The sequence below is a fragment of the Alexandromys fortis genome, unplaced genomic scaffold (assembly GCF_014885135.2).
Source record: "Alexandromys fortis isolate MF-2015 unplaced genomic scaffold, M_Fortis_MF-2015_v1.1 scaffold_10, whole genome shotgun sequence".
NCBI lineage: Eukaryota > Metazoa > Chordata > Mammalia > Rodentia > Cricetidae > Alexandromys > Alexandromys fortis.
Genome location: NW_026067895.1, coordinates 6,137,904 through 6,163,116, shown reverse-complemented (window position 1 = coordinate 6,163,116; position 25,213 = coordinate 6,137,904). Strand labels below are relative to the sequence as shown.

Sequence of the window (25,213 nt, the reverse complement as noted above, 5' to 3'; positions counted from 1 at the left end):
TTAACAAGAAATTTTTAAAAAACGTAAAAATGTAATTCAATAAAATCCCATTTAATGTTATGCTGGCTAGTGCTATATACAGGAATATGTCCTGTTAGCAAAGCTTGTTCTTTTTAGGAGGGATTTCATCATGAAAACATCACCAATGTAGACATGTGTTCTACGGATTCCACAGAATTTGCTTTTCCTCCTCATTTATACCTGGGAAAAAGAATCTAAGAAGATATATTGGGCTGGAATTTTTCTGCTTGCCTAGGGCTCTCATACAAAATGCCCAGCCTCTGGGAAACAGGTCCTTGCTCACTAAATGTGTCTTCTTCTATAAGAGTATCTCATCTCAGTTGGTCTCATTTCCATTTTGGTTCTGAGGATTCTATAGTCACTCCTCATCTCCCAAACCTTCCCCATAGATAACTTTAATCTCCCCAGAATTTTCAAATTATATTGCCAAAGCTCTGTATATTTAGTGTTGGCATTCTGACTAATATTTTAGGGCCTATTTTTCTCTTCTTTTCTTTATAGAGAAAAATCTTTTGTTAAAAAAGAAAATACACTTTTAAAACTCATTTTAAAGAAAATTAGTAGGCAAATGAGGACACATTGATTTAGGTAAATTAATTGAGAATCTTTCTTCTTTAAATATTCAAGCAAAGCCTCGGGGAGTTTCCCTTACCCTCACAAACATTTAAAACCAAGTAAATCTAATACTGTAATGCTATCTTTGGTGATGGTTAAGACATCTTGCCTTAGTAGATGCTGTAGATTATTTCTAGTGATATCACAGGCTTTTCCTGACCCACTTTTGAAAGAGTAAGCAAAACGTTGGTAGTAGTGAAAATTCAGTATGTTATCCTTTCTTTTTCCTCACAACTGTTGGTAAGCTCAAGATAGAAAGCCTTTCCTGCACAGAGCAGTTCTAAATTTTAGGAGGTAGAACATATGTCATATGGTATATATATATATATATCTTTGAGTGGTTCCCAGATAAGCAGTTTCCTTGTAATTCCAATGAGCATAATTTAGGTGCTTGGGTATTTGAAGGTAACTTATCTGCCAAGCACACTCTGAAGCACAGCAAGATCCTCTTGGGACTTACCAACAATTAACAACAAAGTCTTAAAAATATACAATTTTGGGTCACTTCCTGTAAGAACGGACCTCTTTCCATGTCATGGAAACATTCCTGTAGAGCATTGCTGTGTTCTAGTACACTTTAATTCAATTATCGGGTTCAGGGTGTGAACTCAATGTTAGGCAGGAAAGTTTGATACATAAACATTTCTTTAATAAATATTTATCCAGACTCCCAAATTTATAGTCCAGTAAAAGAGAAGCTACTCAGATACAAACTATTATGAAATAAGATAGAATGTACATACTGAAGAAAAAAAATGAACAAAGTTATTTGGAGACTCAGAGAAGATAAAGTTCCTAGAAAATCAGAGCTACACAAAAAGTCGATTGGTGTCAGGAAGTTCTTTGCTAGATGGTCGCTTATATTTGGCACACAAATTCATAAGCTTTGAGGCCATTCATACATTGATTTCTCATGGCTCATTCTTTTATCCCTACTGAGACTTTCTTATATAGTGGAACTCAGTATTGTAGTACATTATTGTATTTAATGTAGACATGGGATATTCGGGAATAGGGGGCCAGTTAAAGATTTGAAATATCAGATAACTAAGTTTACTAATCTTAAAGTCTTCTCATTGTAAACTGACTCCATACTTGAGAGTTTCATGTATCTAGTTACTTTTGCAAGCTTTTTTTATTTTCAAAAGGAACATGTCTTAGGATTTGTATTTGTATCTATAGCTACGTAAAAACAAGTTCAATTATTTGTGTCAAAACATTTCTAACCTTTTTAAGGCTAACCATATATATCTAACCTATATATCACTTCAGATTGTCACAAGTATTTTATGTCATTGTTATACAGTATCACACGGTTTTGTATAATAAATACCAAATAATTAAAAAAACAATAATAATCTAAATTGTATCTTAGTAAATGCCCATACATAGTTTTCTTGACCAAGATTGCTATTTTAAGTAAAATTTATGACTAGTTTGCTTCCTGTTGCTGTGAGAAAACACTGACCAAAAACAGCTTGTGGAGGGAAAGGGTTTGTTGAAGTCAGTGGTTCTCAACCTTCCTAATGCTGTGTCTCCTTAATACAGTTCCTCATGTTGTGGTGACTCCAACATACAATTATTTTTGTTGCCACTTTATAACTCTAATTTGATACTGTCATGGAACATAATGTAAATATATGACATGCAGGATAGTTGATTTACAATTTCTGTGAAAAAGTCATTTGACCACCGAAGAGAGTTGTGACCCACATGGTTGAAACATTTGCTTCACAATCTGTCACTGAGAGAAGTCAGGGAAGGAAATCAGGCTGGAACAAAGATAGGAACCATGGAGGAAAGCTGTTTACTGACTTGTTCCCCTTGGTTGGCTGGTGAAGCTACCTTTCTTGTACAGCGAAGACCGATCTGGCAAATGTCAGCTAGGCATTTGTGTATCAACTAGGAAACAAGAAAATTCCTAACACACATGCCTACCAGCCAACCTGATAGAGACAGTTCCTCAACTGAGCTTCCCTGTTCTTAAGCATGTTGAGTATGTCAAGCAAGGTTGGCATACTACAACTAGAAAGTGTTATTTTACAGGGGCAGTCTGAAATTTTTTTGAGAAGGCATGATTTTTCTAATCAGTAGAAAATAAGTAGGAGATTACAACAATTATTGTGTTCTTTTACATTATAATTAATGAATTAAAAATAGCTTTCCCCCCATATTCCTATTGTGTCTAGCAATAAACTTAGTGAAGCATAAAATATGTTTTTCAATAATAATGAATGGTTTACAATTTTTCAATCTGGGTCTAATGAGGAGAGAGACTTCAACAGTGAATTGAATCTTGAGAATTATATATGAGAGTTGTTAGGGGTTATACATGAAATACTTGTTAACTAGGTCTTTGGAAACTGAAATATGATGGCAACAGCTGTAGAAGTCAGATAGCATTCATAAACTGGTGGTGTAGGAGGTCCTTCTGCCTTTGTGTTGCTTTCATTGGTTAATAATGAAACTTCTTTGGGCCTGTTGATAGGGCAGAACTAAGGTGGCTGGAGAGACAGCCATGGGTGCAGGGAACCAAACTCATACATTTTTGGTTGTGAGCCTAGCCTTTATCAGTATGGACAAAACTACGTCCATATTCCCAAATATTGTTTATAATTGTTTGTTTACATTTAATGGGGGATATTATATAGATATGAATAATTTGCATTGGTATGATTCTTGGTTTATTGATACAAATTTAAGGTCAATTTTGTTATATGTATTTCTGATCTTGATTAAGGTATTGCAATTGTGTAGTTCAATTACAAAAATGTAATGTATAGTTAAGAAATATAGGTTAATAGATAATCATCTATAATAGTCAAGATTGTAGTCATGTTAGTTCGATTTTCTAGAATTATAGAGATATATTTCAGTTAGGTATTCTTCAAATCTTTCAGAGACCTTCAGAATATGGCATTTAAATGCTTTAAGAACCTAGGACTTTTCATGACAGTGAGACACATCTGTTCCTGGCAATACCAATCTATTTCAAGAGGAAATTGGGCATCAAAGAGGCCCCTTATGGAGTTGATTAGCCATTTGGGCAAGAAACTGCTCTTGCCTGGACTCCTTCATGGCATGCTGTAAAAACCGGATATACAAAACTCACAGAGAAATGACTGCTGAACTTGTCTAAAGGTGAGACGATCCTTTGGCGTTCCTGCTTCATGAAAGAGTCTGCGAGACATTCTGCAGGATACAAAAGAAAGTGATTGAATGGTCTTTAAAATTTCCTGCTTCATGGAAAAGTATGCTGAGTATATGGGCCTGTAGGCTGAAGATGGATGTCCCAATGGTACAGAAGAACTTTGGTGACTGTCCAGGCAGCAAGATGTCTCTGTCAATTCTAAAGTTTTGAAAGTTACTTACAATGCACTTCTTGTTTACTTAGGTAATAGTGTATCCTTCTAGAGTCCTTGATGGAGTTGAAGAATAGATAGATAGTTTAGTTTTTCTTAGTTATGATAAAAGATAAAGTAAATAGAAATATTGTAACTGTAATTCTTGCTTTATACCTGTTATATGTAACTTTACTTTGTTAAAGTTAAAACCTTTATATTTAAACAGAAAAGGGAGGTGATGTGGGAGTCCCCTCTGTGTGTTGTATGTATTGGTTAATGAATAAAGAAACTTCCTTGGCCTAATAGGGCAGAACCTAGGTAGGCAGAGAAGACAGAACTGAATTCTGGGAGGAAGAAAGCAGAGTCAGGAGATGCCATGGTCCCACTGCCGGAGATAGACGTGCTGAGACTTTGCTGGTAGGCCACGGCCTCGTGGTGATATACAGATTAATAGAAATGGATTAAATTAATATGTAAGAGCTAGCCAATAGAAATTAGAGCTAATGGGCCAAGCAGTGATTTAATCATACAGTTTCAAGCAGGCCCTTCTCCAACACGCTGGAACCCTGGAAAGAATTAAAATGAAAACATGATGTGCAGAGGAGAGATCCAGGGAGCTGAACCCTGAAGCTCCATGGAGGACTGATGCACAGAAGGACTGGTTCCACTGGGCTCTGGAGAGGATGAAGCTAATTCTTCTAGTATTGGAGAAATGACAAAATAGACTCACCTCCAGCTATGGAAGGGCCATTCAGCTTCTGGAGTAAAGTGTTGCCAAGGAGGAAGTGTCAGTCTAGGAGGCAAAAGGAAGTAGACAAGAAGTCAAAGATGAGAAGGTAGTTAGTGATTTCTACAGTCTGAATATAAAGTTGAGTCTGCTTATAAAGCGAAAATATGACTTATAGAGTTCCAGTCTCAGTACTATAATATTAAGTATGAAAGGGTGTATTTAAAATTGATACACTAGCCTAATAATTAAAACAATCTATTGCCAACAGTTTGATTTCTATAATATAGTATTATGTTGCTCCACTAAAACCATGTGACTCATGGTTAGATTTTGTTTTCTTTTGCTTCCAGTTTTGCAACAGTAGGATCACAGAAAAGAGAACACGGTATCTGCTTAGTGAGAAGCAAAATTCCTTTGAAGGCGTCTTCAAAGCATTTGCCTCGACCAAAAGCATTTCAAGTTGAATTTTATCAAATGAAGTTTTGGGTGTAATTAACAGATTAGGCTTCCTCTGAGAAGCAGAGTTTCATTTTTTCCCCCGTGTTTCAATTTTTCCCCTTTTCTCTTGAGACAGGGTTAATTTAAAATTTCTAAGGACACTTCAAAGATGTCTTCACCTTTAATTCATTATCCTTATTGAAAAATAAGGTTCTTAAATGAAATATAGACTTGGAGAGGATAGCTGCCAAGGGGAACAGAGAAGAGAAGTGTGTATCTTGATGAATCTGTAGCATCCTTTCCACAGCTCCCTTGTTCTGACAGCTGGAGGCTGAGGACATAAAAGAGCAGTTCCATTTTGAGCATTAGAATGCAAATAGCATTGTTGAAAGTTATAATAATCCCCAAGCCGGATGGACTTCAGTGCAGTGTTGAGATGTGAATTCTCGAGCTTAGGGGACTCCTCATTGACTTTGGGCAGATGAGTTTGAAAGGGGGACTTGGGTATCTGACAGGAGCCTTTTTAGGTTTGGAAATGAACCAAAGTTTAACCTTTCATTTTCTTTTAAAGGGAAGAAGAAGAAGAGATTGACGAAGAGGAATTAGAGCGACTGAAGGCACAGCTGGATGAGAATAGACAGATGATTGCTACTGTCAAATGCAAACCTTGGAAAATGGAGAAGAAAATTGAAGTTCTCAAGTAGGTTGCTACTTTCACATGCAGAAGCATAGCTCTCAGAAATCTGATTACCCATGTATTATAGATAATGCTATACTCACATGTGTGCATGTGCCCCAGAGCTTTGGGATTAATAACTATAAACTGAAAACAATTTTGAACATTAGCATGTAGGCTCGTGTAACTTCTGTGGCCACCTTGAATTATCTGCTCCTGAAATTGGGCTTGCTTAGTTACTATTCCTGTGCAAACAGTGAAGTTTATAGGCCTGTGTGGTCCTTTGCTTTTGTTTCTCTATAGCTTCCAGATCCTAGTGAACTTTTCCATCATGGCTCTCATGAAAGCACAGGGAGGCTGCCACAACACTAGAATGGTGAATAGGATTCAGTTGAGGCTTATGCTACCAGCTAGTCCTTGGTCACACGTGAGTTACCTGTTTGCACTCTCATGTAGACTGCTGAGGTGGGTGTAAACACAGGCAGCACATAGCTTTCTAAATGTCTCGTGTGCAAAATCAAATAAGCATCTCTTTCTGGGGCCGGGGTCGGGGTAAGGAGATAATGTTGTTTTCCTTGCTATAACCTTTGGAGTGGCAGCCTGTGCAAAAGAACATGGCTGTGTTGATACCTATGTCTGCATCTTTCTATTCTGCCACAGATGTTGTTTTCACAGGAGACAGTTTTACATATGGTGGTGAGTTTCCCAAACTATCTTCTCTCCAGCCCATCTCTCCAGTAATGCTGTCACGTGAGAGGGTCACCTAATTGGTGATGGCAATGATTAAAGGAACTGGAGGAAATCTCAGGACTGTTCTCTTCTACACCTTACTCTGCTAGAGTCAGCGTATTATTTGAGGAAATTATTTTAGATTTTAACTTCCTGAGAGCTTAGTTACTTCATTTTGTTTTTGGATCTGGCTGTCCTTCACAGAGTTTGTTTGGCTTTACCTTACGTATTAAGGTTGTCTAAGCTCCAACAATATTGTCTCTGGTGGCAAGCACCATTCCATTCTGTGTATGTGGTATGTGGTGTGTGTGTGTGTGTGTGTGTGTATAGTATCTGTGTATATCTCTGCATATGGCCCGTGCACCTGTTTGCATATCAAAATACTTTTAATTTAATGAAATGTCAATGCTGTTTTCATAGGTTTAGAGGTGTCCTTATTGGCAACCTACAAGTTCCTTCTGGCTCCTGAAATGTATTTTGAGATATAGGCAGGAAATGAAATTCCTAAACCTGGGATACACACACACACACACACACACACACACACACACACACACAACTAAATACAGAAGTTTAAGCATTGTAAAATAATGTCATGGACTTTCAGAGAATAAAATTGAGGAAGAATGCCAAGGAGCAGCCTGAAGCTATAGAAAGACCATTTTACCCTAATCTCCCCCACACCACAACCACACAGCCCCCCCCAAACAACACATACATACACACACCTTTACCTGCAGCTCCCATGTAGGATGGTAGAGTAGATACAGGATTCAAACTTGAGTTTGAATTTCTTGTCTTCAATTTATTGGCTGTTCCAACTTGAAGGAGATGTAGAGATTTTCTGACTCTGTTTCTTATAAAATGATATTAATAGCATGATATGGCATAGAAAACATGTGGGAGGTTGTCAGCACACAGCACAAATCTGGGAAGCACTCCTGAGAACAGACTTCATGCCCTATGACCTGCGTGCGGTACGATAAAACAAGGGAAAGTTGGGACTTACTAGAAAGGGCTACTAGGTAAGAGGAAGCCTAGTTAAAGGGTGAGCCGGGAGCTGTGGAGGATGGCGACACATAGGTAGTGTGTGGATCAATTACCAGGTTTTAAAGTTCTAACAACAGGAAATAGAGGATCTCTTGACAGTTTGGTTAAATCTGAGTCAGAGTATTCTAGGGTCTTCAGGAACATTCCTGTAATACTGTCTTGTAGATTTCAAAGTATGGGACCTTGGGCTGGACTCTAGGCACTAATGCCTTCTTGAAAACATGGAGAAGTAGAGATCAGAAGGAAAAGACAGACAAAATCAGCCTCAGAGTCATGACATGCACGAGTTGAATCTAGGATATAGGTATTTTCTGTTTGGCCCTTGTGGTTTTATTTTCTTCCCTTTTTAAAAATTATTATTTTTATCACAGCAAATTGTATAACAAAATTAGCCATGTTAGCCATTTTTTTTTCTGTATAATAGAACTTTTCTTTCGTGGCTGCCTTTCAAATGCAGGAGATTTTGCATTAAAATGCATATGTCCAGCTTCTTATAGACAGAAAAATGGGACCCCACAGCTGTGCTTGAAAATAACATTGGCGTTAAGCAAGAGCTGCCCTCTGTGAGCATCGCTCCAGGTTCCCAAAGATTCTTCACCACTTTTTTTTTTTTCCTTTCTGCTTGGGTGTACCTTCTAGGAATTCAGATTCGCTTTCTCTTACCAGGCCAGCTAGGGAATCTGCTGGGCACATTACCAAAACAACAATTTAAGGTGACAACATCAAAGTCAGCCAGCAGCCCAGAAGGGAAGCAACTGTGGCTGCTCACCTGTGGGCAACACCCACTGTCTTGCGATGCTCCTCCAAGGCAGAAAGCCTTGACTCCAGCTTTCTGGCTCTGTGGCTCTAAGCACCACTGGTGCCTGGGATTGGGGCTGTCCTAATTTTCCCGTGGGAAGAAGAGGCTAATATTAGTGTCACATTTGTCTTCCTCTGCAGGCCTTGACACGGTGTGAGCATCTCCCGCATAGATTCCAATCACGCTGCCAGAGCCCCGTGCTCACTGCCTTATAGAATATGCGCAGGAAGGTTCTTCTGCCCCAGCATTGCTATGGCAAAGGAGTCAGACAGCTTTCCCTTTCCTTTTTATCTCTCCCAGACTGTGCTGGCTAATTTTCTGTCAGCTTGACACAAGCTGGAGTCATCTGAGAGGAGGAAACCCTCAGTTGAGAAAATGTCTCCATGAGATTGAACTTCAGGGAAACCTGTAGGGCATTTTCTTAATTAGTGATTGATGTGGGATTCCTGGGTTCTAAAGAAAGGAAGCTGATCAAGCCATGATGAGCAAGCCGGTAATCAGCACCCTTCCTCCATGGTCTCTGCATCAGCTCCTGCCTCCAGGTTCCTGCCCTGTTTGAGTTCCTGTCCTGACTTCCTTCAATGATGAACAGTGCTATGGAGGTGTAAACCAAATAAACTCCTCCCTCAGGTTGTTTTTGGTCATGGCATTTCATTGCATCAGTGGTAATGCTAATTAAGACACAGAACAATCTACTTTGAAAGAGTGTTTTCAGGATTATGTTTTTTCCAGAAGCAGTCTCAAGACTGTTTTTCCTGTTAGGTCTGTGGAACCAAGAGCCATAGGCTCACCATTATTCAAACACATGTTTTGTCCCAGGTTTAAGTCTGTGTGGGATTCTAAGACTTCCTTTTTGGATCTGAACTTCAAAATGTATAAAATTTCTAAAATTGATTGTAGACAGGGTTAACGGTTTAGGGCTTGTCAAGAGAAAAGTCTAAAGAATAGCTGCTTATGGTTCTGAGGGTGTTGGGAGTCATTCAGTAATCATTTCCAAATCTTTACTATTTATATTTTATTTTTTTGAGATTGTAATATAATTACATCATTCCCCTTCCCTTTATGTCCTCTTTTCAAATTCATAGCCTCTTTTTTTTTCATGTGTTTCTTACATACATTAGTACAACTTGCTTAGTTGATAGAATGTTCCTTGTGTGAGCATTTTTGGAGTTGAACATTTAAAGAACATTTCACACTAGGAAAATAAACAACTTCATGGCTCCTGGTCAAAAGATAGTAATGGAGTTAGGAGCATAACCCAGTAGTAGGGCACATGTCTTGTGTATGTTAGGTTCTTGGTTCAAATGCCAGCACTTTAAAAATGGATTGGGGGGGGGGGATGGTTAAGTAGTTGCCATGTAGGAAGGCAGCTTTGGAAATGGTTGTGTCTCTATATGAGCGCTCTAGCAAGACTCAGGAGTGGGTGCTTGGCATGTTCACAGCAGTGAATTTGTTTCTATAGAGATGAAAGGAAATCCTTCACTTCATCACCCCACTCAAGCATAACTGTGCTTCTCATATGCTCTTTGTTTGAATTCAGTTTAGAATATATAGTCTCTATTCAAATACACAGGACTCTACATAGATGGCCCAAGATAGAAGTCTTTATTTCTTACTCTAGAAACCGCTGATACGAGAGCAAGAACCAGGGACACTAGCTCTGAGACGCAGAAACTATCACTAAGTACATCACTCTGCATAGATTACCTGTGTAGGGAGAAGGGGAAAGCGTGCACCATTTTTTTCATTTACCTAAAAGTCAAGGATAATTTATATTACTTACCTATAAAATTTCTATCACTGTGAATAGTAAGTACACTCCATATTTTAGTCACTCACACATTTTGCACAGAGGTTGAGTGACTAGATCTTCCTGCTTGTAAAAGGCAGTCACACCCACCAGGGGTGAAATAACACACCTAGGTGGAGGATAACTGCTGTGCTTCTTACTCACCAGAAACCAAAACCTTTGGCTATAATACAGCATTATAACTAAAGCTAACTGAGAAACCACCTTATGCTGCTGCTAGGATTGTAGCCTTAAAAAACAAAACAAAACAAAACAAAACAAAACAAACCCAAAAACCAAGGGCCTGGACTTTGATCTAAAGCTACCTGTAACTCCAGCAATTTACAAATCCAAGAGTGTGGATTATGGTCCATAGTTCTCTAATTGTGGTCCTCAGAGATCAAGCGGGTTGGTTAAATCAGTTCAGGGTAAGGACGGCCTGAGATAAGAAGGAGGGCATCATGTGGTTTCAAGCCAGCTACACCCAGGAGAGGTCTCAGCTGTGCTTGCTGTGTACCGTGCTTGCATATGAAACACTCATTGGAGAATGAATGCCTCCATGGAGATTAAAATAAGAACCATTACAAAATGGATCCTATCTGGGTGCTTTGAAATGCTTAGTTTAGGAAAGGAACAGTTTTTCATAAATCCACAAGTTCTAACTTTTCATAAATCCACAAACGAGAGTGTATAAATTCTTCAGGTTTCCTTTTTCGTGGAGTTGGCTCATGATAAAACACCAACTAAAGTGATGTACTTCAGATAACAAAAAAAAATTCGATGTCATATTAAATAATTTCTAAGTTTTGCAGAACCCTGACCCAGTGTTTTCAGAACATGTCCATTGTGTCTGGCTGTAACTGTGATTTATTAGTTGAGAATAAGAAGCCAAATAAAGTACCCTTAGCATGTTGTCCTAACATGAACAGGAACTGGCCAATATAGGCCATAAACCTACCAACTTTGCTTGCGTTTTGCTAATTTATGTTTGCTTTAGTTTAGGAATGAGGAAGTTAACGTCTTTCTAGAAAAGGGAGATCAGACTAGCTTGATTTTCCCTGCTGGGCTCTCAGCCCCACCTCCTTCCTTGGGGCTTAAGATCACTGTGAGCAGCTGTCAGGAGATATTGAAGTACACATTTTTCTTTACCTGACATTGTAAAGAAATAAAAGGTTGCACAAATGAGGACTTTTAAGCACACACACCGAAGAACACATATTTCATCACGCTCGTTTCTGTTTTTAGCTAACACCTATAATGATAAACAGGCCTTTGTTTCCTGTGTTTTCTTTGGTGATGACAGCCTCTTTAGGTTCATTCAATACCCATATAAATGCCTTCATTTTGTATCCCAAAATTTTTCTCTCATATTGCTTATTGTGGATAATTTGTCTTTCTCCAGTTAGCTTAACTTTCTCTTTTTTCATTCTTTATAAAATCAAAAAAAACTTGTTATTGAGAGAGAAATTAGATCCAGATTAATATCAGAAATCTCTTATTATTTATATTAGAGTTTAATTGTGTCAAATGCCAGTCTCATTACTATTGCATCAGAATGTGTCTTTCCAATCAGTAACAAGCATGAACCTCACAAACTACAGTTAAACAAGAAAAATGTGCTTGTAACTTCCGGTTTTAAGATTTAGCCTACTGATAGATAATCCACATGCAAATACCTAACAATTTTCTTTTTGTACTATTGGTGCAATTGTGAGTGTCTAGCAACTTCTTATCAAATATCTCACTTGGAGTTTATTAAAAGGAGTAATAACAACAACAAAAATCTAATTCTCTTTCTCCTTGGGACTTTTTATAAAATTTCCTTTGCTGAGATGAGCTTTGAAATGCATGATCAATAGATTTTTGTCTGTCCTCAAGAACTCTTTTCTGCTTCAGGATTCGCCTTCCATATCTTCCCTGCGCCCTTTGCCCCACAGAGTCTTACAGGTGTACTTACCCTTGCTTTGGATGAGAAGGATTCTCAGGTGGCACCAGGGCTGCTACTCCTGTTTCTTTGGGAAAATGGTGTAGGTGATTATTTTTGTGTGCCTGCTTTGAAATCTCATTCATGTGGGCCAGTTAAACCAGCCAAAATTCTTCCCAATGGACAATGGAAAGATAGGAGTCAAGGAAAAAATGACACTAATCTTTACTAATATTCAAAGATATTTTCCAGAATTGTTGATAATAAGCTTTACTCAATAATTGTCACATTTACTTATGCAAAAGTGAAAAAGCTTATCATTTTATCCATAGCTAAAAAACTATGAACTTCAAAAAAACAAAACAAAACTACGAACTTCAAAGCAGGACTTTTATATAGCAGCATTTTGTGGTAATAAATAATAAGTGATATAGATAAGAAAGTCCTAAAGTTTTCTTCCAGATAAATAAAGGCATGGTTACTGCCCTGTGGATGGTATCCAGGGACTCTGGATGCTAAACATATGTTCTACCACCCAGCTATACCTGCAGTTATCACCATAATTGCAACTCAGCATTGCCTATTTCCTGCAGCTGTATCTATCAGTGCATCATGCATGATAAAACCCAATGAATCAGTTTTCTCAGCATTCCAGAGCTTCCTACTTTACAAGTTCTGATGAAACTCCGATAGCTGGACTTACCTTCCTCAGCAGTTTAGCTGTAAGTAACAGCTAGTTTTTGCAACTTTTTGTAAGACTATAAATATAATGTTAATTTGAAAGGTGATAAAACAAGACGCATTAGTTAGCACTTAAGATTATCTAGGAACGACTTTGAATATATTTGATCTAATGCATTTAGCAGTAGAAAGAAAGCATATGTGGTCCTGATAAACACAAATGCAAATAATTAGAAAAATGAGATTTTGCTGTTTTTGGAAAACCTTATACTGACTTCATGTAAGACATATATTATGGATATATTCTAGCTTATAATATTTTTAGGGTAAGACGAAGCAATGGCAAGTGACGTACTATTTTGGGGGTCTTTAAGAATGTTTGTTGTTACTGGATGATCCAATTGTTATGCTTTATTAAGATATACATGCTAAAATACATGTTTGGAGAACATTATTATAATATCATAACAAGTTGAGATGAGATTAAGAAATGGCAATAATTGTATATTCCCAGTACAAAATGTTTAAGATGTCCATCCTTTAGTTACACAAATTAGAAAATGTTAAATAAAATGAATCAGTTTTCAAATAGTTGTATTGATAGTGTCACAATACATATATACAATACATAGGTTTACATATATATACTTCGATATATTACATATATAAATCATTCATATAGTCACTGTGATAGTCACATGAAGATTTATGACTCCTATTGATTAATTTTTATACTTTTGCAAACAATGTTATTGTATTTTATGGCAAGGAGTTGGTCATAGGGGTCAGGATAGTCTAGGGGGGAAGCCATGAAAGAACACAGTGAAGCAGTAATGCAAGTCAGTTCATCAGAAAGACCAGCTCATGTAGGATTCGTGTACTCTTTAGATGACCTTATCTAAGCTTTGGTTTTCCTAAAGAGGATGGCTCTCTCTTCTGAATTTATCACGTTGAGATCAATCAGATTCACCAGGCAGTCCTGATTACTTGCAAGATGGACTGGACTACAATGATTTTGAAAATATCATTTTAAATTGCTTGCCTACTCCTAAACCAAAATACAGAACACACAGTTCTAACAGATAATGGAAAGTTCTGTTGGAACATTTTAGAACCAGTAGTCCCAGACATCAGTGAACAATTTGGAAAAAGAAAACCTTAACTCTTACAAATGTTTTAAAAAAATAATCATAGGACCACATCGGTATTGTGGTGAAGTATTTATTCTGCCAATCTTTCCATGCAGAATGCTTCTTTGTCACAGACAGCATCCCGAGAATGCTTCTGTTTCACAGTATTCAGAATTTATGAAAAAAATGCTTAATTAGAAAGCACATGCCTGAATCAGAATAAGTAAATTCTTTTTCAAGCCATATACATGATCTTGTAGAGAGTTGGGTATTGATAAGAGAATACTAATCTAAGATTATAGATGTGTGTCACTCATGGTGGAAATACGACCTTTGTTAGAGAAATCCTGCAAACTCGTGCCTAGAATGCTTTTTTCTTCCTACTCGAATTCTATCAGCCTCATAGTTTCCAATTCAGTTATTATCTACAATTAGACATTGTATGCCCCACAATTTTAAAAACCTCCATTGTCCTTGCCCCTGAATTATTGTTGTAAACATTTTACAGGCCTATATCTCATTCTTTCTAGTATAGTTTAAATCACAGAAAGAATTCTCCAGGTTTTAAAAAGATTTTTCAAACACTTAACACAGTGAAGAAATGGTGGCTAAATAGAAGAGAAAATGAAACAATGATAGAAATAAAGTAAGGGGCTGGAAAGATGACTGTGCTGTTAAGATCATTTGCTGCTCTGCTAGAAGGTCTGAGTTCAGTTCCCAGCACCTATGTTAATGTCTTGTTACTGCACTGAATGCTTCACACATACACACACACACGCACGCACACACACGAATAAAGGTCTTGACTAGAATTTGAGGGCATCTGCTTTGTAGTTATACATATGCAAGTATAGTTATAGTTTAAATGTAAATTACTGTGCCTAAGAAATCTATAAAACAATCACCCAAACCTGTAAGCATCACTTGCCCAAGGACACATAACTCCTGGAATACTGGGGGATGTTGTTCATGTAAGATAATAAGCCACGTTTGCTTTTGTGAACAAGCTTGGTTGTCCCAACAATATTTAATAAAGTTTGCTTCAAATTTAGCTCAAAAATTGTGGTAGTGGTCTCATTCTTGCCCAGCGGGGTGAACAGTATCTGTCCCAGTGTGGTATGCCCGCTGCTGGGAATAATTTTCTCCCCGTGAAGCAGCATGCAAACACTCCCCTTTGGCAAAGTCTTGGCTGGTGAGCGCAGTTACAGTAATGTCTTAAGTTTACTGCCTTCATCTTGAGAATTTCAGATTTTAAGACTCATTTGTAGCATTAGGGTCACAGTCTCACCAAACCTCATTCCTGTTCAAACATCAAATCCATAATAGATGGCTGAAGAATGTCCAGATGGTTCAGGGGTTGACCCAGTACTCCACAGCCCTATACTCCCAAACCTTTAGGATAGAATATTGCTTTCCTGATCCTCAAGGGACTCTTTAAAAAAAGCCCTCGACAGAAGCGGGGCAAATAGATGTAAAACCTTCTTATACCACTCAGCATAAGTATATAGTGAGATGTTTATAAAATCAGCACTGTAGAGTTTTTCATACTATATGTCAATAGTCTGGTTTGTATTGCACTTTAGAGAGAGAAGAAAATAACCCAAACTTTTCCTATTCCTTCTATGGTTAGGTTGGTTGACTTGGACTCTGTAAGTGAAACTAACCAAAAGCACATTAGCAAGAGGAACACAAAGTTTACTGCTGTGGGCATTGAGCTTGCACAGATGACCAGTGAGTGAGGAGTAACTCAAGGAGTGGGTCCAGTGCGTACTTAGAATCTTAATCATAGTACACATGTCTAGAGAATTCGGGGCTAGGAAAAAGGACTTTGACTACAGAGTAGCAAACTGGAAATGAGCTACCATGATGACCCAATGGAAGATATGGTCCAGATAGTAAAATTCACAGTTGAGCCTTCTGAGCTGATAAACAGTAGGGAATGGGGAGGTGGGGGAAACCTTGTCTTCCCTGATTTTAGCCAAGTAAGGGCACAAAAAACTTATATTTCTTGCTTCTCATTTGCTTCAGCTCAAAATTGTCCAATTCTATTTTTTGCACATTTTACAATAGTTTGTAAATTACAGCATACACATAAGTGACATATTTTAGGGCACTGTATTCTGTTGTCTTTCAGTTCCTCCTGCTGACAAGAGTTTTGATAGTTATTTGGTGTTTTTCTACAGAGGAATGCCAGTCAATATTTGAAACCCAGGGTAGGCATTTAGCTCCAGGGGAAGAATGTGTGTTGTTCTCTTCCCTGCTATGGTAATACAAAGAATTCTTTAGAAGATATAAATTGAATCTTAATTAGGTACAGAATAGGGTTAGGAAAATTTAATTACAAGCAGAAAGATTATCTTCTAATATTTAAAGTGTTAAACACAAACCCCACCTCTGTCATTATTGCTTCATTTCATCTCCTACTGCCCGGAGATGCTTGGCTGACCTTCATGGTGCAAATAAAACTTGCATTTTCTTTTGACATTTGAGCCAGCACTGAAAATCAGCACTGTTTTAGAGATTCGGCATCTTAGTTTGCTTCCTCTTATTGTGATAAACACCATGTTCAAAACAACCAGGGCAAGAAAGGGTTTATTTCATCTTACAGCTCTCAGGTCTATCACTGAAGGAAGTCAGGGCAGGAGTTCAAGGCATCTGGAGGCAGGAACTGAAACAGAAACCATGGAGGGGTGCTGCTTACTGGCTTGCTCTCTTTGGCTTGCTCAGCCTGCTTTTTTATATAACCCAGCACTACCAGTTCAAGGTTGGCATGACCACAGTGGGCTAGGACCGTCTTCACACCAGTCTGATGGAGGCATTTCCTCAGCTGACATTTCTTCTCTTTAGATGATCCTAAAGTGTGTCAAATTGACACAGAACTAACTAGTATAACTAGGGGACAAAAACATCTATCTTAAATCTGAAATATTTCTGTTACAGTAACTTCAATCCCTAAAATTCCGACCATCCTAAGCTTTGTTTGTAACACATTTCCATGTGTTTTATTAGTATCAGGAAAAAATTACTTAAAAATTTTTTTTAAATGCAGGTTTTTCTATAATTCTTTTGTGGGGGCAGGGGGCTAACATAAGCAATATCTTCCTTTTTCCTAAGGTTCCAATGATAAGCAGGGGGCACAATCTCACTACAGGTCATGCCGAGGAACTACTGAGTTTATTGAGTTTCCTCACAGAGCATGGGTAAGGGGTTCCTTATAGGGGCATGAGAACTTCTTCCCCATATAAACCATTCCTGGAAAGCCTTACCCACCAGGGATAAAGGTTTCCCTGTGGTTGAAACCCTTGCCCATCCTATCCCCAATCCATATCCTCTCACCGCTTCCCTTAAGCCCCAAGGCTACATTCAGTTAGGGCAGAATTAGATGCAACTGGTTGTGAGTGGTGGGTGCATGCCCCAGTAAGGTGATCCCCCCACCTCTGTCCTACCTGCCTACACTCCTAGGTGGGAAGATCGACAGGCCCAACTGTGCCAAGCCTTTGCAAAGAGATCAAACAGAACCCTTGAAGATGGCAGCCTGACTAGGAGGATAGTCCTGCACGTTGGAAGGTCACTCAAAAGTTGCTAGTAAAAAGTTTAAAGATCATTGGTCTACTGGGGAATAGCTGTTGTCTTGTTGTCTTTTGGGCTCTTCTTCTCCTTATACAAGGATTTAAAAATGAATGAAGAAGGATGCTTGAAGGCAGTATTATTAGAGTTTCAGAGAAAAAGTACATATCAGATGAGATGTGAAGGGCAGCAGCTGTTAAAAGAGAGAGAGAGGAGAGGAAGAGAGTCATGCCCCTTGGTTAGGGTCGGAGAGAGGTGTGTTCAGCAGTAGAGTGCAGCAAGGAGGAGGGGGGGAAAGGATGAGGGACTTCACAGAAAGAGTGAGAACGCATATTAAAGCTTTTGATCAACATCCAAAAAGCGAGAAGAGGAAGAAAAAGAAAAAACATGATTAGTTACAGATCATGGGCCCAAGTTCAGAGAGCATCAAATTCCAGGTTCCTGACTCTCGAGACAAAGACTACACCAGGGACACAGGGTTATAAGTAGAAATAGAGACAATTTCTTAAAAAGGAGGATCCCCGAGAACAGGAGTAGGCTAGTGAGCTGAGGTAAAAAAGTCCTCAAGGAAAGGATGGTCTCTCACTTATCCTACTTGTATAACATAAGGTTTTGTGGTGCAGGCTCAGAGCTTTGCCTGAAGGGCAACCCGCCCCAAGCATGCTCCATTTCTTATCATGTCCACATAGATTTCTCATGTTTCTCTGCCATTCTTTTATATTCTAATCTTTCAAAAAATGGGTTTTTTTTTTGAGAGTGAAATAAAACAAACAAAACACCAAAACCAGGCACATGTGTGCAGGTGGACATTGAAGCCAGAAGAGGTCATGGGATGTTTGGAACTGTAGTTAAAGCTAACATGGGAGCTGGACCCAGAAGTCCAGCTGTCTGCATGGCAGAATCCTTCTGTGCTATTGAATGCAGCCTCCAGCCCCTTGATGTTCTAGTCTCCAATCCCAACTCTTTCATGCCATGAAAGTCTGAAACACATATATCTTGAATGTGAAGTGGGATTGATCTAAAAGTATACTAAAATAAGCCAGCTATACAAGCCTAGACGTTATACAAAAGCATATGAATTCTTGTGGTTCTTTCCAGTTTTGCTTCGTGCTATCAGATGGTCAGTTAAGTGGTTTCTCTTGAGCATTATGAGATAGTGAGCTAGGGATGTGAAAATGAATTTCTTCACATAGACTCATAATATACAGAGTACTTCTTCCCCAAAGGCACATCAAAACAGTTAGAAATATACTGAAGCTTATCAGCACAACTCTCTGAAAATTAGTCTACTATATGAAACTCTTTTAAACGTGGTCTCAGCCAGTGATATTTGATTCAATACCAGATATTGCCTTTAAGTTGCACATCTGAATTGTCTGGGACACTGGAGAGACACTGACCCGCATCTCACTCCTAGAGAACACAACATAAGTGATCTGAGGTTGCGAAGACATAGGCCTGGAAACTGCTAAAGAACCTACAGTGATGCCAAGGTGTAGGTATCCAGAAACCACAGCTCGATTGTCATCCAGCACTCTCACCAATGATAATGTAGTCAATTAGATGTGTTGAATTCACTTGTGTGCAATGTGTTGTATCATATACTAGGAAACTGGAGGGAAAGTCAGCCCTGTTAGTAAAGGGCTGTTAAACCAGTTACTATTTTATAGCACATATGTTAGTTGTCACGAACTAAGCTAAGCATCTTGTATTGTCTTGGGAGCTATGAGAACCCTCCAATGTGTCCTCTTTGTCATTTCCATTTTGTAGATGAATCTATTGAGCACCTCAACTATTCTTATTATTGTCAATAGAATCCCCTTTAAAGTAATACATGTATTGACTCATTACTTCCAGAATCAGGATAATTTAAATTATATATAATTGTATTTATATGTAATATATATGCTATCTAGGAAGTTTATGGTCTTTATTTTCCATCTTTGTGTATGAAAGCAACTTCTTACTTCTGTAATTCTGTTTTAATTACTCATCAATATTTCATAAATGTCTGAGTTTTATAATTTGGCTAATTAGTTTTGAAATGTCAGTACTTATAAACAAAAGACCTTCCATTCTTCTGATTCCTTCCCTGGGAAATATTTATGAAAAACATTTTTGGTTATACTTAGCCTAAGCAGCAGTTTTGAAAGTCTCTCAGTTATCTGAGCAGGAAATTGGTTGCTTCACCAAGCTATCAAATTGTAAGCAAGAGGAAAGAAAAGTCAACTTAAGCCTAACCCAACGGCAACTTGTTTCAGGGATGAGAATGTGCCAAAGGCAGAATAGCTTGTTCTGACTCCTCTATGTACTCAGGGCTGTATGCTATGCTGAAGGTAAATTATCTGTTTTGTAAGTTAGGCCAAAGTGTGCTCTTTCAGGTAACTGTGAAAGCATTCTTGAAAGCCCATGAAACCTTATTATTCTAATTACCATCACAAGGGGTTGGTAAATGAATGATGAGGCCAGGTATTATTGTCATTAAATAGACCATACTCAATAATTCATCTCCAAGTCTGGGGTTACAGTCCAGAGTGCAGTACACACTGTACCAGGGCTCTGAGACCCAGAGACCAGATTACAGTCTTGGTAGAAAGCATTTGTTGAAAGCAGTTTAGGGGGTTGGCACACATCTTTCAGCCAGGCATTTGGGTGGTTTACAGCCAGAAGATATTCAAGGCTTACATGTGAAGTACAATTTCATTTTATTCGTATAGTAAAGATTCTTTAACTAATCTAGAAAACTACACACAGATAGGAAAGTGAATTCACTATAGGAAAAAGGATAAAGATGTTTTCTTAACTTTTGGTTTTCTGATGACTATTTTCTCTGCATTCTGCATTCTACTCAGGCACCGTACTCTGAGGGACACTGTCTCCATTTTCTTTTTGTACTTTTCTAGCTGCACAGTGCAAATGTTGTTTTTGGTTGAGGAATCTGTTATCAGGGAGGAACTGATTGGTGGGTACTTTTTTTTTTTTTACCCTAAAGTTGCAGTTCATGCAGAAGTTCATTCATAAACACAATGTTAAGAAACGTTCTTCCACTGTGTTCCTGATCTGTATTCTCTGATCATGTACATTCTTCTGGACTGCAAAGTAACAATGAGGCTTCTGTTATCAGGCCGGCATCAGATGTAAGCGGAAGGCAAAGAAGCTCTTCCTTGTAAACAGTTATTCTCAGTACACTTTGGGGCATTTGGCTCTGTTTTTAAAGTACCTCCAGGATTTCTGATAAATTATATCTAATAGCTATTTTGGCCATGGGGAGCTAGCAGGTAGCGAAGGTGTTCTGGGATCTTTTTGTTCTCGTGGTGTGTGTGTGTGTGTGTGTGTGTGTGTGTGTGTGTGTGTTAGAGAACAGAGAAGGAGCAGGGCATTAGGAAAAAGAGGAACCTCGTGTTATATTATGTGATGCCCAGCAGTCTAGACTTTCTCTGAAAACCAGACACAATACACATATTAAGAGTTGAGTAGGATGATGCTCTTCATTTGCTGTGATAAAATATCCTGGTAAAAGCTACTGAAAGAAGAAAGGCTTTACTTTGACTTACGGTTCTGGAGGGACAGAGCACATCATGCCTGGGAAGACATGGTAACAGCCAGGAAAAGTGTGACAGCAGGAACAGGAGACTGGGTGATCACATCTTCATCTACACACAGAAAGCAAAGGGAACAGGAAGTAGTTGGGTCAGTCTATAAAACCTCAAATCCCCTGCCCGCCTCCATGTCAGTCTTCCTCCACTAAGGCTATACCTTCTAAAGGTTCCATAACCTCACCAAACAGCACCACCAGCTAGGGACCAAGTACTTAAATGCATGAGCTTCGGGGGACATTTCCCATTCAAAGTACCACAGATGGTTACTGAAAGACAAACTTAAGAATATACTTGGGGTCAAGAAAACTATCAGTAGCTAATGAAGGAAGCAATAAAACATCTTTCTCATGTGCAAAGAAAATGTATCTTTAATAACTAAGAAAATCTTTATTAAAGACACACAAATATGGGTTCATATTATTAAGTGAATTTGGAATTAATTTTGTAATGGTTATAATTCGGTTGTACTTTTACTGAGTTCATGCTCATCAATTCATAAAATTAGCATAACTATCTACTCACACAATTAAAAACCTTGGCTCAAAGAGATTATAGAATAGGTATTTCTTATACTTCTGGGGCTTAGATAAAAAATACATTCTTTCTAATGGTCCATTCATGTAGAAAATGTTCTAAATACAGTGTAAACAAAATGTGGTTCATAATAAATACAAAGTATCTGCAGTGCTGGATAGGTGTTCAGAGAATGATCAATGATTGCTGAACTTTTGGTTCTGAATGAGTTTAAGCATCTAGCAAGCAATGTAAATGAACAAATAGTGGCGGAGGGAAGTAGCAGACAGATAAGGAATACCCGGTACAGAAAACTAGAGTAGCCTGATGACTGCACACCAAGGTAACTTTGTCAACTCAAGGCCTTGCAGACATCCAGCAGAAGTCAACCAGGGAAGCTGAAAAGATCAGGTACAGTTCCAGATTGGACTGTGGCTCCATGGGGGGACTCCTGGCTTCTCTTACCCACAGAAGACATTTTTGTAGTAGAGATCAACAACATCTCTGTTAGAAAGGTAACCTGTTCATTGTTCCTGAGGATGTAGTGTTATTACTGCCTTCCACTCTTGCTTTTTGTTGTTTGTTTGCTTGTTTTGTTCTTGTTTTTTGTTTTCCCCATTACAGAGCTGGGGGAAAGCCAGCCCTAGGACTAGGACACAGGGTTTTAGAGGAGACAAGGAAGGGTGTCTTTGCTTCCAATGTTTCCTTTCAACAAGCTTACGCAGCACAGGACAGTTATATCTATAAAGATATAACTGGCAGTAAAGTATGCTTATAAAGTGGATGTTTTCTTACATTTGAATAACAAATTATGATTTTACTACCCAGAACTTTTTGTTCTCCTTATGCATTATTATAATAAACAATGGTATGATAACTCCTACATATATTTGCTTTTTAGATTTAGAAATTTTTGATGTCAAATAATTGAATAATAGTTCTACAGTAACACAAGATATCAACCAGTTCCTCAAAAAACTCACTGCAGTAGATGAACTTGAATAATAAATACCACGAGTTTTACAGGGAACTCACAGATAGAACACAATTATTCATAAACATTTCTGGTGGCACATTAAAAGAAAAAGAAAAGAAATTTGAGAAAAGTGGCATTAGTATTCCAAACAGGTTCATGGTTAAGAAATGCATGAATGCTACATTGCATATAGCAAGATGCTTTGGGAAGGACTTGGACCTTACTTGTAGAAGTGGTTTTTAAAAGGGTTGCTGCTTGTGAAGTGGGAGGGAAGGGTCACCTTGACCCTGAGTGGGTATGACTTTTCTGGTAGTGTCAAGTGAGGCAGCGAGGTGTGCTGTGTACATTCTGGGCACTTCCCATGCTTCTTGGCATTGATAAATATCATTTCCTATACTCATCCAGTGTTTTTCATGAATAAAATTATAAGCCAGCAAGGCTAAAATTTGTGTTTTGTTTAAGTCAGTCCATGGAATATCAGTCATGTTAGAACAAATTTCAGTGTTTGGAAATACACATTGTAGTAGATGGCTTCAATACTTGCAGCATCTGCATTGCCTCTTGTTCCAGTCACCTCCGTGGGAAGGAGTGAAGGGATTGTTGAAATATTGTTGATTGAGAAATCCTGACCTGTTAAAAGCCCTGTGGGAACAACCACATTGTGCCAGACCCTGACCAGTTAGTGGCAATCCTGAAGAGGGGTAATTATATCTGAAAGTAGAACTCATGAACGTGAATACAGACACCATCATAAGCATGTACAAGGCTGCAGAGTCAACTCATAGAGGCTGCTTAGGACTGAAGAAGGCTCATCTGTGTTTTACAGCCTTTGGTTCAGCATTTAACACAGTGTATGCCAGCTACTGCCCTCATTCTAGTCTGAAAATTTATATAACAAATGGTGTTTAAACATGATGCTTTCTTTGTTGCATGGGCCTGAAAATAAGTCATGAAAGCTCAGTTTATAGTATTTTACACTGTTTTATTAAATATTATAAGAAGTCTAAGTGCTTTAGAAATTATTTTTCAAACAACCTTCCCAACCCAGAAGGCATGCCAGAGTGTTTGATAAAGCTAGCCCCAAATTTTTCTCTATTTCTAGGACATCACCAGTTAAATATCAGAGAAGAATAATTATGAAGGTCACAATCTAAGTCATGGGACTAAATGTCTTTAACATTTGTGAGCATGGAGAATGAAATCATTAAATACAATTTTGCAGCCAGCTTCATATCATTATATCGAGTACCTTTCATTGTCAAGATCAAAACCATAGGGTGATGGGGTGGCCTGCTCTTCAGATTCAGCAGGTGTTGGGTGTTGTTTGTTGACCAAAGAGACTTCGCCATGGTGCTTGTGTTTGTGTGCCAGACTGTAGGTGGGCTTGCCCACATGTTTATAAGGAAGGTCTATTCCTATCTCAAATTAGGTAGCTGGTGTTTGGTAGTTTTGATCTCCGTGTATTATGAGATTCTATGCTTAGCATGGAAACTAAGGAACATCCTATACAAAACTCCTTTTCTAAATTTCATCTTAAAAGACTTACTCTATATGGTAAGTAAGTTCATAGTCACGTGTGAAGGGTCTTATGGGTCTTATCTGCAAAACCACGGTTTTAGGGGCCACCCAACTGACCATCACATTACAGCTACAGAATCACAACCTGCTTGAATTGTCCTTCTCACTCTGGTTGCATGGACCCAACACTTGTGTTAAAAAAAATTAAAAATCTCTAAGTTATAAAATCCAACTTTGGTTTAGTCGCTGAGGACAGGGAGAGTGTAGAAGAAAGAAGGTAGACCACCTAACCAAATTAAATGTCTCTTACTTGTATGTCAACATGTTTGCCCACTTCTTCCTTTCTTTTCCCAGGGAAGCAAAGAAATTTGTGAGTGAAAATGAAGGGGCTCTTGGGAAAGGAAAAGGGAAGAAGTGGTTTGCATTTAAGATGATGATGGCCAAGGTAAGGATTTTCATGATTCAGTCTGACCAGTGTCACAGTCGCCCTGCAGGAGAGAGAGAGAGAGAGAGAGAGAGAGAGAGAGAGAGAGAGAGAGAGAAGAGAAGAGGAGAGGAGAGGAGAGGAGAGGAGAGGAGAGAGGAGAGGAGAGAGAGAGCATTGTTTCTGTTCTGTGGGGCCGAAACCAATCTTAACTCTATACATGCATACATACACAAAGACTCATATGGTATATGGTGTTGTATTAAAATTTTTGGTGGGATTTGAGATTATCCTTTAAGATATACTAAAAAAATTAAATAGTTGCAAATGCTGATTTATGCCAAGGGACTAACTTGATTTTACCACTTCCAGATGTAAAAGACTGGACACCCATTTTATTTTCATTTTCTAGAGGTTACAGGGTCTCTTTTCAAGGCTTCTTTCCCTAAATGTTTCTAAGTTAAACTGCTATAAAAACCCTTCCTCAACCCCTTTTCGTTTGCTATCAGGAACCTCAACTAGACACCAAAGAGAAGATAACAAAAATGATAGTTTCATAAAAATACAGATTTGGGAGAAATATAGGCAAGAGGCTTACTTTTAAATGCACTTGCTGTGGGCCACACACAATACCAAATCTTTCTATCAAGTTCCATTTCTTACAGTGAAGTAGGTCCATAGATTTTATGC

The 25,213-nt window shown here is 38.3% G+C and overlaps 1 protein-coding gene across 1 annotated transcript in view; it reads left to right on the top strand.

The window, feature by feature from the left end:
- Tmc1 (transmembrane channel like 1) overlaps positions 1–25,213 on the top strand; it is a 96,520-nt gene that overhangs the window by 6,410 nt on the left and 64,897 nt on the right. Inside the window, exons 4-5 of the mRNA XM_050160281.1 lie at positions 5,720–5,848; positions 24,454–24,544. Of these exons, the coding sequence (XP_050016238.1) occupies positions 5,720–5,848; positions 24,454–24,544 (220 nt within the window). The remainder of the gene's footprint in view (positions 1–5,719; positions 5,849–24,453; positions 24,545–25,213) is intronic.